General features: G+C 44.1%; 1 protein-coding gene across 4 annotated transcripts in view; it reads left to right on the plus strand.

Annotated features, from left to right (window-relative positions):
• The window catches only part of LRP3 (LDL receptor related protein 3), a 59547-nt gene extending 46814 nt beyond the window's left edge, over positions 1-12733 (plus strand). For all 4 annotated transcript variants that reach the window (XM_073659765.1, XM_073659766.1, XM_073659767.1 and 1 more), the window contains 4 exons: positions 1228-1436; positions 5576-6662; positions 11626-11758; positions 11892-12733. In XM_073659765.1, the coding sequence (XP_073515866.1) occupies positions 1228-1436; positions 5576-6662; positions 11626-11758; positions 11892-12671 (2209 nt within the window). In that variant the 3' untranslated portion in view covers positions 12672-12733. The remainder of the gene's footprint in view (positions 1-1227; positions 1437-5575; positions 6663-11625; positions 11759-11891) is intronic.
• The last annotated feature ends 3851 nt before the right edge of the window (positions 12734-16584 follow it).

A 16584-nucleotide genomic window follows, 5' to 3' on the forward strand; every position in this document is an offset into this window, starting at 1 on the left:
TTGTAGTGCCCTTTTAAAATCATCTTCAGCTTTGGTAAGGTCAATTGAATTTTCATTTCTAGCATACTGCGGAGGTTCAGTCCTGGGCTGATCGCTTTCACCATCCCCTCAATGATCTCATCTGGCTGGTAGCCTTTCTGCAATCCTGCATCAATCTGATGCAACAAGTTCATGTAAGACAGATTCTCTTTCTGCTCGTGCTCTCCAATCTGTCCCAGGATCTTGAACTCTTTCCTTATGGTGATTTGTGGTGTTAGAGAGGACTGTCTTCCTGATTTATCTAACCTGAGCAGGTTAAAGGTTCTGTCAGAATCTGTCACCCGTTCAGAGGTTTTGGTAGATTCCTGCAGGGCTGTTGTTAAGACTTTGAATTGTTCTTTCAATTCTTGTAGTTCTCTCTGCGGAAGTAGATTCCCTCTCTTGGTAATTGGCACCGCTTCTCCATCTTCCGACTTCAACCCAGTTAGAAACTGTGTTAACTCCAGGAGGAACATCTCCATGACGTCTTCAGCTTCTTTCTCCCCCAGCTCATCCATCTGTGCATTAATGGTGGCTAAAAGTTGTCTGCGGGTGCTTATTTTAGAGATCTGTTCTTCTGACATCTTTATATGTTCTGCTACTGCTCTCAATTCTTCACAGGTTAACTGAAGAAGCAGCTCACTAATTCTGCCCATTTGTATTTCCACATCCATTGCTGCTAGTGAGTTTTCTTTAGGGCTGGTCCCCTTTAACTGGTGTAGCAGAGTTCAGTTGAGGTGCTATGCTGCTGTATTTTTTAGTCCCTTTGCCTCTTCTCCCTCTACACTCTAATTCCCGCTCAGGACTCCCCGTACGGGCCACCAATGTTACACGCACGCCGCTAGGTTCAGATAGGGCGAGATGGGTTTCATGAATTCTTGGAATCCTGGGGGAACCGTTACTAAGGGCGACCATAGATTTGCAGCTTTCTCAGTTATGAGATGTATTGACTTGCTGACCCAGACACACTTTACAGAGTCCTTATGAACAGTTCAACAATGGTATTTAATGCAGATGCACGGTCAGTACAAAACATCAGTCTTTTAGAGCAACCCTTCTAGCTGCTGGATGCTTTTGAAGCAACAGAACTACTTCTACCTGTCACACTAATATATTGTAATCCATTTATGATCCTAAATTTCTGACATGCGTAAAATACATTTTTAATGTTCTTTTTTTCTCTCTTTTGTTCTTTTTATATTTCCACAGTTTTAAGAATTTTGATATCCAGGATTCTCACAAGTGCACTATTGACTGGTTACTGATCGGTCCATCTTCTAAAAGGGAAGGATATAAAGTCTGCGGATCTATTATCCCCCCGGCATTCATTTCATTGCGGGATCATGTTTGGATGTTCTTTCATTCCGATCCCTTAAGTTTGGGGCAGTCTCAGGGATTCCGGCTGTCATATATAAGAGGTATATACAGGGGGGAATATCTTTTATGTCATAATCTTGGAAAATGGAAATGTTTTGAAAGCTGAGTGTTTAGTTAATAGAGGAATTCCTAGACTAGATACAATTGTACCATCAGCTGTGAGACAATAGCGGTTCTTAGCTTCTGGATGCATTTAGATAGATAGATAGATAGATAGATAGATAGAGTTGTGCTCAAAAGTTTACATATCCCGGCAGAAGTTTTCCTTTCTTGGCCTTGTTTCAGAGAATATGAATGATAACAAAAAAAACTTTTTCTCCACTCATGGTTATTGGTTGGGTGAAGCCATTTATTGTCAAACTACTGTGTTTTCTCTTTTTAAAGGACAACCAAAAACATCCAAATGACCCTGATCAAAAAATTTCACATACCCTGGTGATTTTGGCCTGATAACATGCACAGAATTTGATACAAATGGGTTTGAATGGCTACTAAAGGTAACATTCTCACCTGTGACCTGTTTGCTTGTAATCAGTGTGTGTGCATAAAAGCTGAGTGAGCTTCTGGGATCCAGACAGACTCTTGCATCTTTCATCCAGCCACTGACATTTCTGGATTGTGAGTCATGGGGAAAGCAAAAGAATTGTCAATAGATCTACGGGAAAATGTAGTTGAACTGTATAACACAGGAAAGGGATATAAAAAAATATTCAAGGAATTGATAATGCCAGTCAGCAGCGTTCAAACTGTGATTAACAAATGGAAAATCAAGGGCTATGTAAAAACCAAACCACAGTCAGGTAGACCAACAAAAGTTTTGCCCACAACTACTAGGAAAATTGTTCGGGATGCAAAGAAAAACCCACTAATAACATCAGCTGAACTTCAGGACTCTCTGAAAACTAGCTGTGTGGCTGATTCAAGATGCACAATAAGGAGGCACTTGAAGAAAAATGGGCTGCATGGTCGAGTCGCCAGAAGAAAGCCATTACTGCGCAAATGCCACAAAGTATCTTGCCTACAATACGCCAAACAGCACAGAGACCAGCCCCAAAACTTCTGGTACAAGGTAATTTGGAGTGATGAGACCAAAATTGAAATTTTTGGCCACAACCATAAACGTTACATTTGGAGAGAGGTCAACAAAGCCTATGATGAAAGGAACACCATTCCTACAGTAAAGCACGGAGGTGGATCGCTTATGTTTTGTGTATGTGTGAGCTACAAAGGCACAGGAAACTTGGTAAAAGTTGAAGGAAAGATGAGTGCAAATTTGGCTCCAATATTTGCTGATAACGTGCTGCATTCATCAGCCCGGAAGCTGCGTATGGGATGTACTTGGACGTTCCAACATGACAACGATCCAAACCACAAGGCCAAGTCGACCTGTCATTGGCTACAGTAGAACAAAGTGAAGGTTCTGGAGTGGCCATCTCAGTCTCCTTACCTCAATATCATTGAGCCACTCTGGGGAGATCTCAAGCGCGCAGTTCATGCTAGACAGCCCAGGAATTTACAGGACTGGAGGCTTTTTGCCAAGAACAATGGGCAGCTTTACCATCTGAGAAAATAAAGAACCTCATCCACAACTACCACAAAAGACTTCAAGCTGTCATTGAGAGGGGGTAAAACATGGTATTAAGAACTGGGGTATGTGAACTTTTGATCAGGGTCATTTGGATGTTTTTGGTTGTCATTAAGATTTAAAAGGAGAAAACACAGTAGTTTGACAATAAATGGCTTCACTCAACCAATAACTATGAGTGGAGATAAAGTTTTTTTGTTATCATTCATATCCTCTGAAACAAGGCCAAGAAAGGAAAAATTCTGCCGGGGTATGTAAACTTTTGAGCACAACCGTAGATAGATATGTGTATATATAGATATCAATATCTATGTATAGATATATATGTACTGCAGCTCCATGCACTGTCTAGTGGCCATACCGGGCCAGCTCGCCTTCACTTCAATAGGAGCTAATCTGCAGTACCCAAGAACGGCCATTACTCGGTATCTGGAGTTGTACACTATCAACTTCTGGTGGCTGCCACTTGTAGGCACCCCATAATCTGATTTTGATGACCTATAAAGTCATCCCTGGATGAGATCATTGGCGATCCAACTCCCGGTACCCCAAGCGATCAGCTCGGTGAAGCTGCTGCCATTAGCCCTTCCTCTTGTTTAGCAGGCAGACATTTTGTAGTGACTGCGCCTGGTATTGCGGCTCAGTCCTCTTGCAATCCCTGTCCTATCCACTACAAAATGTGCTGCATTGTGCCTTGTAAACAATCAAAATGAATACCGCACTTGGTGCATATGCTGCGAACCCCCACTAATCTGGAAAATTTCTGTACATAAGAGCATGAAGCCAAAACTCTGGTCAAGAGAGGAGATTAAATCCCAAAACTTGATCTTTTTATGATCTTATAAAATATTACCCCTTTTTTTTCTTTGCATACAGAGATATGCTTTCTTGTTTACTTCTTTGCACTCCCATTTCCTTCCCATGCGAGGTCGATCTCTTGTGTATGCCCAGACGACGCGCTTCTGTCCATTTCATATTCCATTACCGTCTCCTACTTCGGCTCTGGTCCGCGCGTCTCCTCTCCTTCCGCATCTCTCACATTTCCCGTTAATATCCATCTGGCAGTGGAGTGGAGGTGTGGTAAATCACAGAACGTGACGGCATGAAATCTCTTTCAGTGAAGTGGAATTTGATAGAAATCATCTCTCAAGCCGTGAAGATTAAGCAAAGTACTCAGAGCAATTGTCATTACGGTGGTAACTACAGCGCCACGGTTCAGCTAATGGGATCGCCTTGCGCTAAACGCTTTTTCCAATTTTTCCAGTGGAAGTTGTTAACTTCATCCTCCTGAGCCGAGAGAGGATGAAAGTGCAACAGTTTCCTACAAAGATTAGCATTTATCTATAGATTAAAGTCATTGTTCCCACCATTGTAAAATTTTGGTATATGGCTAAGATCCAATTGTTGGGAGCCTCCCTAATACGGAAAATGTACGTACAGATTCAGAGAGTGATGTCGGAAATGCATTGTCATATTTCTCTGCACATAAGCAGGATGCAGGAAAAAAACTGCAGGCACCTTTCCCAGAGGGCTCCAGGACATAGGACATGCCCAAATCAAAATGTTATGGTATATCTTAGCAATATGTGCTTTTTATTGCATCACTGTCCAGGGAGGAGAGTATAGATAGGGACAATAATTAGCTGTATATGGCAGCATTAAAGAGGTATATCCTTCTTTTAATGTGATGGCTTATCATGAGGATATGTGGGGATCCGAACCCTGGAACCCCCAACGATCCTGAAAATGAAAGGATGCTGCCGTGTTCCCAGACAGCTGATACGATTGCCTTTAATTGGGCCACGCTGCAACATCACTGTCTAGGTAAAAAATAGTCAAGTGGATACAGAGCTAAACCACCCATTCTGAGAATGAAAGGGCTGCAGTGCTGCGTCACGGTTTGTGGCCTGCACAGCTGCACTCCCTGGAAACTCCCTTCATTGATAGGGTCCCAAAATGCTAATGATATGTCATCGCTTTTTAATACCCCTTTTACTTAGGGCTCGTACAGACCATTGTATTTTCGGTTTAACAAAACATCGGATCGCACTTGGACCAATGGTATTCTATGGGGCTGTGTACATATCCGTTTTTTTTTTTCCTTAGACCAAGTTCGTGCAAGAAAAAAAAAATCACGGCATGCTTGAGTTTAATCCTATTATTGGATCGCACTCTGCCATGCAAGTCAAAGGGTCCATCAAAAAAAAATCGGATGATACAATGGAGAAGATGGAGATTTTTTTTCACCCATCTTCTCCACATTCGAAAAAATTGGATCACAGAGTTTGATCAGAGCGGGATTTCCATAATCAGCCCGATTCTCTTGGATGAGAGAAAATGTGGTCGTGTGACCCTATCCTTGATTTGTGCTCTTTCCCAAACCACAACTGAAGGCATTCGATACCAAGCTGCCCCTAATGTGGCTCGCTGTATTATTGAGCCCATATTACATATATGTCAGCAACGTAACTGAAAAAGACTATTTCTTATAGAAGTTGCTTTGAAGGAATAAACCCAAAGCCCTAGAGTTGCAAGACAATGCCGGCCGCTTTGCCACCAGTTAGTTTATTGATATATTTCTTATTTTTTTTAAAGGAAAAATGGGGCTAGGCTCGTGTCCGACTGATGAATTTCTCTGCGGTAATGGGAAGTGTATCCCGAATACTTGGCGGTGCAACTCCGTAGATGAATGTGGAGATAACTCGGATGAACAGAACTGTACAAACCCTTCCACCGAGATACGGACCAGCCTGTGTCCTGCGGGAACGTTCCCCTGCAGCTCGGCTCACTCCATGCAATGCATGTCCAACGAATTGAGGTGCAACTCGGTAAAAGACTGCATGTCCGGCGCCGATGAAGAGAATTGTCCCGAACTTACCTGCGGTGGAAAACTCAGCAACTTCTATGGCTCTTTTGCTTCACCAGACTTCTTCCGCCCAGATCACAGCCGGTCGGATCTTCGTTGCGTTTGGTACGTAGACACTCAAGACAATCGCCACGTCATTCTTCAGATTGACCTGCTGCTGGGCTACAGCGATTACGTGAAAGTGTATGAAGGGATCGGTGAGAGGAGCGATAGACTGTTGCAAACCCTCTCCTTCCGCAACAACCGCCACACGGTCAGTGCCGAGTCTGCCAATGGCCAGCTGACCTTGTCATACCATGCGCGTCCGAAGAGCATGGGTCACGGTTTTAACGCCACTTACCAGGTTAAAGGCTACTGCTTGCCATGGGAGCAGCCCTGTGGAATTGATGATATCTGTTACTCAGAACGACAGACGTGTGATGGTTGGTGGCACTGCCCTAATGGCAAAGACGAAGAAAACTGTAAACCGTGTCAAAGCAACGAGTATCCCTGCGAGGGAGGAAGTGGCTTGTGCTACTCTTACCTCGACCGCTGCAATAACCAGAAAAACTGCCCAGATGGCTCTGATGAAAAAAATTGCTTCACGTGTCAACCGGGGAATTTTCACTGTGGGACCAACTTGTGTATTTTTGAAACGTGGCGCTGTGACGGCCAAGAAGATTGCCAGGATGGAAGCGATGAACAGAACTGCCTGGTGATTGTGCCTAGAAAGGTCATTACTGCTGCTCTGATTGGCAGCTTGGTGTGCGGTCTGCTCTTGGTCATCGCCTTGGGCTGCGCCTTCAAACTATATTCCCTGAGGAGCCGGGAGTACAGGTAAGACTATGGATCCCTCCACCATAGGGTGGAAATGTCATATGCTTAAGAGTTGACTTGAAAATTTGTCTTGAGTTCCCCGGTAATATGAGCTGTTTCTTACATGTTCTAGTTTGAGCTGTAGTATGCAAAGGGGTTGGTGTAGTGGGCGCCTATGACTTTGGGGGCACCCAGGGCATTGCTCATGATTCAATGCGGACTTCATCAGTACTAAGAGCTGCTTTTATGTATTTACACTTTTTCTATCCCTAACTAGGGTTAGGGATAGAGTTAGGTAAAGGGTTAGAGCTAGGATTCAGCTTAGGAATAGGTATTGGGTTAGAGATAGGGCTAGTGATAGACCTAGGGATAGGGTGTAGGATATGGTTAGGGATAAGGCTAGGGATAGTGATAGGCATAAGGCTAGGGTTAAGGATGAGGCTAAGGATAGGGTGAGGCATAAGGCTAGGGACAGAGATGGGGATTGGAATAAAGATAGGATTAGGGATAAGACTAGGGTTAGAGATAAGGTTAGGGATAGGGCTAATGATGAAGCTAGGGTTAGAGATAAGGCTAGGGATAGTGCTTGTTATAAGGTGTAAGGCAGCACTAGTCATCATGCTGGGGGACACTTGCTGCACCGGGTCAATTAAAGCACACCAGCCACGTTTTCCAGTATTTCACAATCCAGCAGTTTATTACTCTTCATAACTGCTGATCACCGAGTCCAACTCAGTGGCTCGCCGACATACACATATAATGTCCAGGAGCCTTTCAAGTGGCGGACAGGCCCACTTGGCTCCAGTTACAGCCTTCAGCAAAGTCACTTATATCAACGTCCATATAATGCAGTGTTTTACCTTTGCCGGGTTTTAGCTGCTTCAGACTTGTCCTGCCACAACTAAGGCTTTACTGCTTCCCAGATGGGGGTCTCCAGCCCTAGTACCTTCAAAGGCTACTGGTATGTTTTCACACCTAACATCCAGCCTCTGCCTTCCAGGACTCTTGCCTTCCAAGCCTCTTGCCCTCCAAGGCTACTGGGATCGCTTACACATAAGGATCCCGCCTCTGCCTTTCAGGCTTCACCAGGCTTCAATAGGCCTCACTAGGCCTCACACTCTAACGGTGTCCCACACAGGGAACAGGCCTCACGCCTTTCACCCCTGTCTCAAATCTACCAGGGTTTATATATCCTCTAGTTCAAAGACAGGACCTGTGCTGATGTCACAGTCATGTGATCAGACCTTCTGTGTGCACAGGCCCTGTGCGATGTCACAGTCATGTGACCAGTCACCTGGGGGAGGTACATGGTCGGCCAAAACACACCCTGGACCATTACAGTAATGCCGCAAACCGCTGCATTACAAAGGCTAGGGACAGAGATGGGGATAGGGATAAGGCTAGGGATAGATATGGGGATAGGGATAAGGCTAGGGACAGAGATAGGGGTAAGGCTAGGGTTAGAGATAAGGCTAGGAATAGTGATAAGCATAAGGCTAGCGATAAGGCTTGTTATAAGGCTAGGGTTAAGAATAAAGCTAGGGACGGCGATGAGGATAGGGATAATACTAGGGACAGAGAGAGGGCTAGGGGTAAGGCTAGGGTTAGAGATAAGGCTAGGAATAGAGATAAGCATAAAGCCAGGGATAATGCTTGTCATAGGGCTAGGATTAGGAATAAAGCTAGGGACAGAGATGGGGCTAGGAATAGTGATAGGCATAAGGCTATGGTTAGAATTAAATCTAGGGATAGGACTAGAAATAAGGCTAGGTTTAGGGCTGTGTCTAGGATTAGAGTTAGCCCCACTATCAGTATTTGGTCAGTATCCGGTCAGTATTTTTTCTCAGGAGTGGGTGATAAATGCAGAATTGGTAACTTGTTTCTATAAGGCTATGTGCCCACGATGCAGAAATGCTCGGGATTTTTCCTGAGCGTTTCTGCATCTCCCTGGCAGAAAAAAACGCATGCGGATTGTACATGCGGATTGTACATGCGGATTGTACATGTGGATTGTACATGCGTTTTTCTGCCAGGGACAAGCGGATGTGAAGCGTTCTTCATATGTATTTCCGCATGCGGGTTGACAAGCGCTTTCCAAGCGATTTTAGCATCACTTGGAAAAGTGCTTGAGAACTTGGTCACACTATGTAAATCCATGCAACCGGCATACAGTGCCTACAAGTAGTATTCAACCCCCTGCAGATTTAGCTGGTTTGATAAGATGCAAATAAGTTAGAGCCTTCAAACTGCAGACGAGAGTAGGTTTTATGAACAGAAGCATAAATCTTACAAACCAAAAAGTTATGTTGCTCAGTTGAATTTTATTAAATTTTAAACATAAAAGTGTGGGTCAATTATTATACAACCCCTATGTTTAATATTTTGTGGAATAACCCTTGTTTGCAATTACAGCTAATAATCGTCTTTTATAAGACCTGATCAGGCCGGCACAGGTCTGTGGAGTTATCTTGGCCCACTCCTCCATGCAGATCTTCTCCAAGTTATCTAGGTTCTTTGGGTGTCTCATGTGGACTTTATTCTTGAGCTCCTTCCACAAGTTTTCAATTGGGTTAAGGTCAGGAGACTGACTAGGCCACTCCAACACCTTGACTTTTTCCCTCTTGAACCAGGCCTTGGTTTTCTTGGCTGTGTGCTTTGGGTCGTTGTCTTGTTGGAAGATGAAATTACGACCCATCTTAAGATCCTTGATGGAGGAGCGGAGGTTCTTGGCCAAAATCTCCAGGTAGGCCGTGCTATCCATCTTCCCATGGATGCGGACCAGATGGCCAGGCCCCTTGGCAGAGAAACAGCCCCACAGCATGATGCTGCCACCACCATGCTTGACTGTAGGGATGGTATTCTTGGGGTCATATGCAGTGCCATCCAGTCTCCAAACGTCACGTGTGTGGTTGGCACCAAAGATCTCGATCTTGGTCTCATCAGACCATAGAACCTTGAACCAGTCTGTCTCAGAGTCCTCCAAGTGATCATGAGCAAACTGTAGACGAGCCTTGACATGACGCTTTGAAAGTAAAGGTACCTTACGGGCTCGTCTGGAACGGAGACCATTGCGGTGGAGTACGTTACTTATGGTATTGACTGAAACCAATGTCCCCACTGCCATGAGATCTTCCCGGAGCTCCTTCCTTGTTGTCCTTGGGTTAGCCTTGACTCTTCGGACAAGCCTGGCCTCGGCACGGGAGGACACTTTCAAAGGCTGTCCTGGCCGTGGAAGGCTAACAGTAGTTCCATAAGCCTTCCACTTATGGATGATGCTCCCAACAGTGGAGACAGGTAGGCCCAACTCCTTGGAAAGGGTTTTGTACCCCTTTCCAACCTTGTGACCCTCCACGATCTTGTCTCTGATGGCCTTGGAATGCTCCTTTGTCTTTCCCATGTTGACCATGTCTGAGTGCTGTTCACAAGTTTGGGGAGGGTCTTAAATAGTCAGAAAAGGCTGGCAAAGGAGATCTTTAATCCACACATGTGAAGCTCATTATTCTTGGTGCCTGAACTACTTCTTAATACTTTAGGGGGACCAAACAGAATTCTTGTGGTTTGAGGGGTTGAATAATAAATGACACTCTGAATTAACTTTTTACGTTTAAAAAAAAAAAAAAAAAATTTGCTGCAGTGCATTTCCCACTTCCAGGCTGATCTACAGTACAAATGTCACAATGGCAAGTTAATTCCGCATGTGTCAACCAGCTAAATGTGCAGGGGGTTGAATACTACTTGTAGGCACTGTATATAGTGTGACCCTAAAAGAATGGTAAAAAAATAAATCTATACTTACCGTCCGATGGCCCCCGGAGTCTTGCTCCCCTCCGTTCTCCCTTGCCGGCAGATCGCGGTACACTGAAGGACCTGCCATCACATGACTATGACGTCAGCGCAGGTCCTCCAGTCCATCGCGAGCTGCCGGCAAGTGAAGACAAGGAGAGCGGGGGCCATCAGAAGGTAAATATAACATTTATTTTTTATTTTATTCTTTTTTTTTTCACAGTTTCTATGGTACCCGGGTCTGGATGAGAGTCTCCTCTCCTCTAGACCTGGGTACCATCCGCACATTAGAACGCATGGAATGCTCATCTACATATACAGTGATGCGTAATCCATGCGATCTAATGCAAGTCAATGGTGGCGAAAACGCAGCACTTCCGCAAAATAATTGGTAGTGCTGCTTTTTTTTCCGCAATGATAATCCGCAGCGGAAATTTCCGCAGCATGTGCACAGCACATGCGGATTATCATTGGGGGACATGGCAGGCCTTCTACCATGCGTTTTTAATGCGTTTCTGCAGCGCTTTTGCCGCTGCGGAAACGCCTAAAAACGCACCGTGGGCACACAGCCTTATACCATTCTCTGATTGTTTCTCATCTGGTTTTGGTTCCCACTCCTGAGAAAAAATACTGACCGAATACTGACCACATACTGAAAGTGGGGCCGTGGCCTTTGGGTGGTAAAATAGGGTAAAAGGGCAAACTATAATTACATGAAATAGATTGCATAGCCTTGGGGATAAGGTGTTCAATACTGGACTTGTGGAATGGACTCGGGGAAAGCTAATGGTTCAAGAGTTTGGGGGCGCACAATACTTGCCTTGGCCTAGGTGATGGCAACCCATGCTATGCCACTTATTATATGAGCTTCAATAAAGAAAATCCTCATAGCTGCTTTTCTCCTGAAATGGCGCCACCCTCTTCTGTTCATGGTATTACAGTTTAGTTGCATTCAAATGAATGGCCTGAGCTGTAATAACATGCAGAGTGGCCGAGCTGTAATATCAGCCTGCGGACATGAGAGGCGCTGTTTCTGGAACAAGGCAGTAACTTTATTCTAATCGTATTCAAACTTTAATATCTTTATGAGCAGAATCAATAATTAGAATTAACATCATATATAGATTTTTTTTTCTTGACTAGTTTTATTTTTTTTACCTCTTAATTCACACGGGTATCTTTTTTTTTTTTTTTTCTCCAGGGCATTTGAAACGCAAATGACCCGCTTAGAGGCGGAGTTTGTGAGACGCGAGGCTCCTCCTTCTTACGGGCAGCTCATTGCACAGGGCCTCATTCCTCCCGTTGAAGATTTTCCGGCTGTCAGCGACTCTCAAGTAAAATACACTTCCATGCTTTTATTAAACTTTATTCTTTCTGCAGCACAGAGTATTTTAGCGGAGGAGTGTGTCGATGACCAATTCCATTCATGTTAAGGTGATGATGGACATTTCTTTTTTTTTTTTTCAGGTGTCCATGCTGCAAAACATCCGCACGGCAATGCGACGACAGATGAGGCGACATTCTTCAAGAAGGGCTTCCTCCAGAAGACGTCTGGGAAGACTTTGGAACAGATTATTCCACCGTCCACGTGCAAGGGGGCAAATCCCCCTCCTGACCTCCTCGCTCCTTTCACAGGCTCGGTTCGGGGAGACGGACCCCGACAGAGGTGAAGACACCTGGCCGAGCCCTACGACCCCTCCAGAAACATTAAACACGGAAACACAGACTTCTAGCCAAGAAGGAGACAGTTCTCACTCTGCAGACCACCAGGTGGATCCAGAACGGGGGTCTGCAGAGCAGCTTCCTCTAAACGTCCTGCCGCAGACTCCCTCTGACTCCCGAGCAGAGACGGAGACAGAAATGTCTTCTTCGTTGTCAGACTCTGAAAACCCTTGCCGTGGGTATTTTAATCCAGCCATAAGGGAAGACCCAGGAGTAAGACCCGGAGAGACGTCTTCGGCTGAACTCTTGGGCGCTTTTTATTTGATGCCTGTACCAGAAAGGACCCGTAGCCATAAACACAACAAGGACCCATTACAATTGCCTTCAAAAAACTCCGGCCACATAGACAGCTCAGCGAATGTCCAAATTCAGGAGAACGAGCAGCCGCGGAGCTGTGCATCTTCTTGCCACGAAGAGCCTTTGGGGGTACACGACCCAGTGTTGGTGCCAACGCCGCCGCCGCCGACCTCCCACCCCCTCTCTGAGAACAGCACTAGTGACGACGAATCTTTATTAATTTGCTAATTATATTGCTTCCTACAAGTGGCTTAGGGTTTTTTTTTTGTACTTTTATTGAAAAGGCCATATCTCAACACGAACCATATATTTTTGTATCATACCAAATCCATAAGAAAATTTTCTGTGTCGAGCTAAGGCAGCGTTCTCCAACCTATGACTACATAGACATTGCAAAACTACAACTCCCAGCAGGTAGACAATAGCTCTAGACTTACACTTTTGAGGCCAGTGCCCAGTGGTCCATCAATTATTGTGGAATTTTCCATTGATGTGGATGGTATATGATGACATATAAACCTTTAATGAGATCGTATTATCAGAAAATGACCTTAAATCCCTTAAATCTGTTTTTTATGTGTATTTTTAAACACACTATATTAAAAATTTTGCAAATGTTCACACCGGTCACTGGGGCTATTTTAGACTCGTATTTCCTGAAGAGTTTTCAGCAGCCTCATTGTCATCACCTCTATACACAGCTGATAACACAGGATCGACCATTCACAATAGGTGATGTCACAGCTCACCTCCTCCTCCTCCTGTACAATGACTGATAACACCTCTATACACAGCTGATAACACAGGATCCACCATTCACAATAGGTGATGTCACAGCTCACCTCCTCCTCCTGTACAATGACTGATAACACTTCTATATACAGTAGATAACACAGGATCCACCATTCACAATTGGTGATGTCACAGCTCACCTCCTCCTCCTCCTGTACAATGACTGATAACACCTCTATATACAGTAGATAACACAGGATCCACCATTCACAATAGGTGATGTCACAGCTCACCTCCTCCTCCTGTACAATGACTGATAACACCTCTATATACAGTAGATAACACAGGATCCACCATTAACAATAGGTGATGTCACAGCTCACCTCCTCCTCCTGTACAATGACTGATAACACCTCTATATACAGTAGATAACACAGGATCCACCATTCACAATAGGTGATGTCACAGCTCACCTCCTCCTCCTGTACAATGACTGATAACACCTCTATATACAGTAGATAACACAGGATCCACCATTAACAATAGGTGATGTCACAGCTCACCTCCTCCTCCTGTACAATGACTGATAACACCTCTATATACAGTAGATAACACAGGATCCACCATTCACAATAGGTGATGTCACAGCTCACCTCCTCCTCCTCCTGTACAATGACTGATAACACCTCTATACACAGCTGATAACACAGGATCCACCATTCACAATAGGTGATATCACAACTCACCTCCTCCTCTTGTACAATGACTGATAACACCTCTATATACAGTAGATAACACAAGATCCACCATTCACAATAGGTGATATCATAGCTCACCTCCTCCTCCTCCTGTACAATGACTGATAACACCTCTATATACAGTAGATAACACAGGATTTACAATAGGTGATGTCACAGCTCACCTCCACCTCCTGTACAGTGACTGATGACACCTCTACGTATAGTAGATAACACAGGATCCACCAATTTCAATAGGTGATGTCACAGCTCACCTCTTCTCTCTCACTTCACAATGAGCCTTGCACATGCTCATTAAATGCTTCAATACAAAAATAGGGTCAGTCTATTGCTGCTAATATACATGTAAATTTCCTGAATGAACAGGAAATTTGAGAATATCCCCAGTAACAGTTGTGAAAATTGCAAGTTTTTTTTTTTTTCATTAAATACCGATGATATGAAAAAAAATACATTTAACACAAGAGTATGTGCACATGACGTCTTTTTTTGGGCAGATTCCTTCTTGAGTCTACCTAAAAAAAAAAAAGTGCTTCCAAACCGCCGCTGAAAATGAACATAATACACAGCCATGCAAAAAATACATTACTGTGCTCATCTCATGTTCAGTCTTTTGCTACTTCTTTTAACCACTTGCGGAAATTGCTCATGTTCATTCTTTGGGATGGTGGGGGACCCAAAAATGACCAAAATACCACCAATGCGGGAAAAGAAAAAAATGGCGTCTTTTTACTGAAGCAACTTCACCTAGAAAAACTCAGCGTGTCTGCTAGCCGAAATAAGACGTTGTGTGCACATACCCTTAAACAGGAGGTGATTTTCTGATGACACATTCCCTTTAATACCTCGACGGATGAATGATGGTGGTTTCAGTGTTCATATTTTTCTTACAAGTTATGTTGAATAGAAACAGAAAGGTTCATATTTTTCTTACAAGTTATGTCGAATAGAAGCAAAAAAGGTAAAATAATTTGCTAAGTTACTGATTTAAAAGAGAAGTTGGTTTAGTCAATGACTCGTTCGTCCGTAGGGTAAATGCCGAATATAATCAATGGGCTCCATGTTTTACTATGAATTTCCAAGTGTTGTAAGGGCTAAAGCGCAGATAAGGAACCACAAGTGCCAGGCAGCAGAATCCGTAGGTCAGATCCTAAACTCGGAAGGGCGCCTGCAGGATCTAATACAGTGCAGGAGAGGCACCCCCCCAAAAAAAACTTTGTGTTTCTTTCCATTGTTCAAGCTTATGGAGTGTAAATTATTTTCTATAACTTTTTATTCTTCTTTTGCATCAGGAGCGCGGTTTTCTACATGGTCACGGGCAATACCTAAGAGAAGATGTAAATTGATGTGTCCGAGTTGTGTGTCTGTATCATCACCTAACTTATTACCTAATTTTGCTTTTATGGATGCTTTTAATCATATTTATTTATTTACCCCAATACATGAAGCCTTATTTTTTATACAATATTTATTTATTTATTTATTTTATAATATTCCCTATCAAGGAATTATCGAAAATTGAGACGTTTTGGGTTGAGTTCTCTGTTCATTATATATCGTTATCTAGGGATGGTAATAATAGAGTCGGGCTGTGACAATCGCTTGCTTCATTAGGTTCGGTAGGTGGCTGTATAATACATGATCGCAGATGGCGGAGAACAAAATGTGGGTCCCATGTTCTCAAGTATGTCATCATTGAACACCCCCCCCCCTCCCCTTGTGAGCCATGAATAGACTGAAGCTGCTTTGAAGGTGGCAAGTGGACCTACTACCCTCCCGCAACCCTTGGGATGCAATGGTCACACGAATGGTATGTCCACAGCTGGCGTTAGGGGGGAGCGACACGGGCAGTTGCCCAGTGCTTCGGGCACAGAGCAGTCCCATGCTATGTTCCCTCTTATCTACCGCTGTAAGCAGGCTCGGACTGGCCTAGCGGGGAATCAGTGGATCCCCGCCCAACAAACTGTTTTGGAGCTGTGCAGTCTTCTCCATTCAGTAAGTCTGTTAAAAGCGGATCGCACTCGGATGTCATCCGAGTGTGATCCGATGCTTTCCACAGACCCATAGACTTGCATTGCCAATTTTGATCAAAATCGGACATGTCTCCGATTTCTTTCCTCGGATCACTTGGTCCTTGGGGAAAAAAAATGTGCACAGCCCCATAGAAAACCACGGATAGCACTCGTCTGATATCATCGGTCGTGTGCACGAGCCCTAAGAATAAGTTCCCAGGACCTTCATCCACGATGATATCCGCAGGCAGCATTTATATAATCGCAGTGAAGTTGCTTAGGAGCAAAGGGTGAAATTTGCACCTTCATCCATAACATGAATGAACATGCTGCAGCTCTCCGCTCCTTTTAATCTATGCTGCGGATTTATTTCGCACCATTGTGCATGAGATTTTTTTCAAAATCCAAATCACCTGAGCTTAAAATCCGCTACCTACCTGCATGTCCAAAAAATGAAATATCCCCTTTTAGACCATCTCAGTCTCTTCTTTCCCCTCTTCAAACACACAGTTGCTTGGCCCAAAAGCAGCGTTGCGTCCTACCTATGAGGTGCAGGTCCCCAACCTTTCGGAGGTTGCAGTAACATTGGCGATGAACAACATAAAATATTAAAAGGCAAGATGTATATATGACATAATA

Source organism: Phyllobates terribilis, unplaced genomic scaffold, assembly GCF_046119375.1.
Source record: "Phyllobates terribilis strain yellow unplaced genomic scaffold, ASM4611937v1 Scaffold_14__1_contigs__length_39327217, whole genome shotgun sequence".
Classification (NCBI taxonomy): domain Eukaryota; kingdom Metazoa; phylum Chordata; class Amphibia; order Anura; family Dendrobatidae; genus Phyllobates; species Phyllobates terribilis.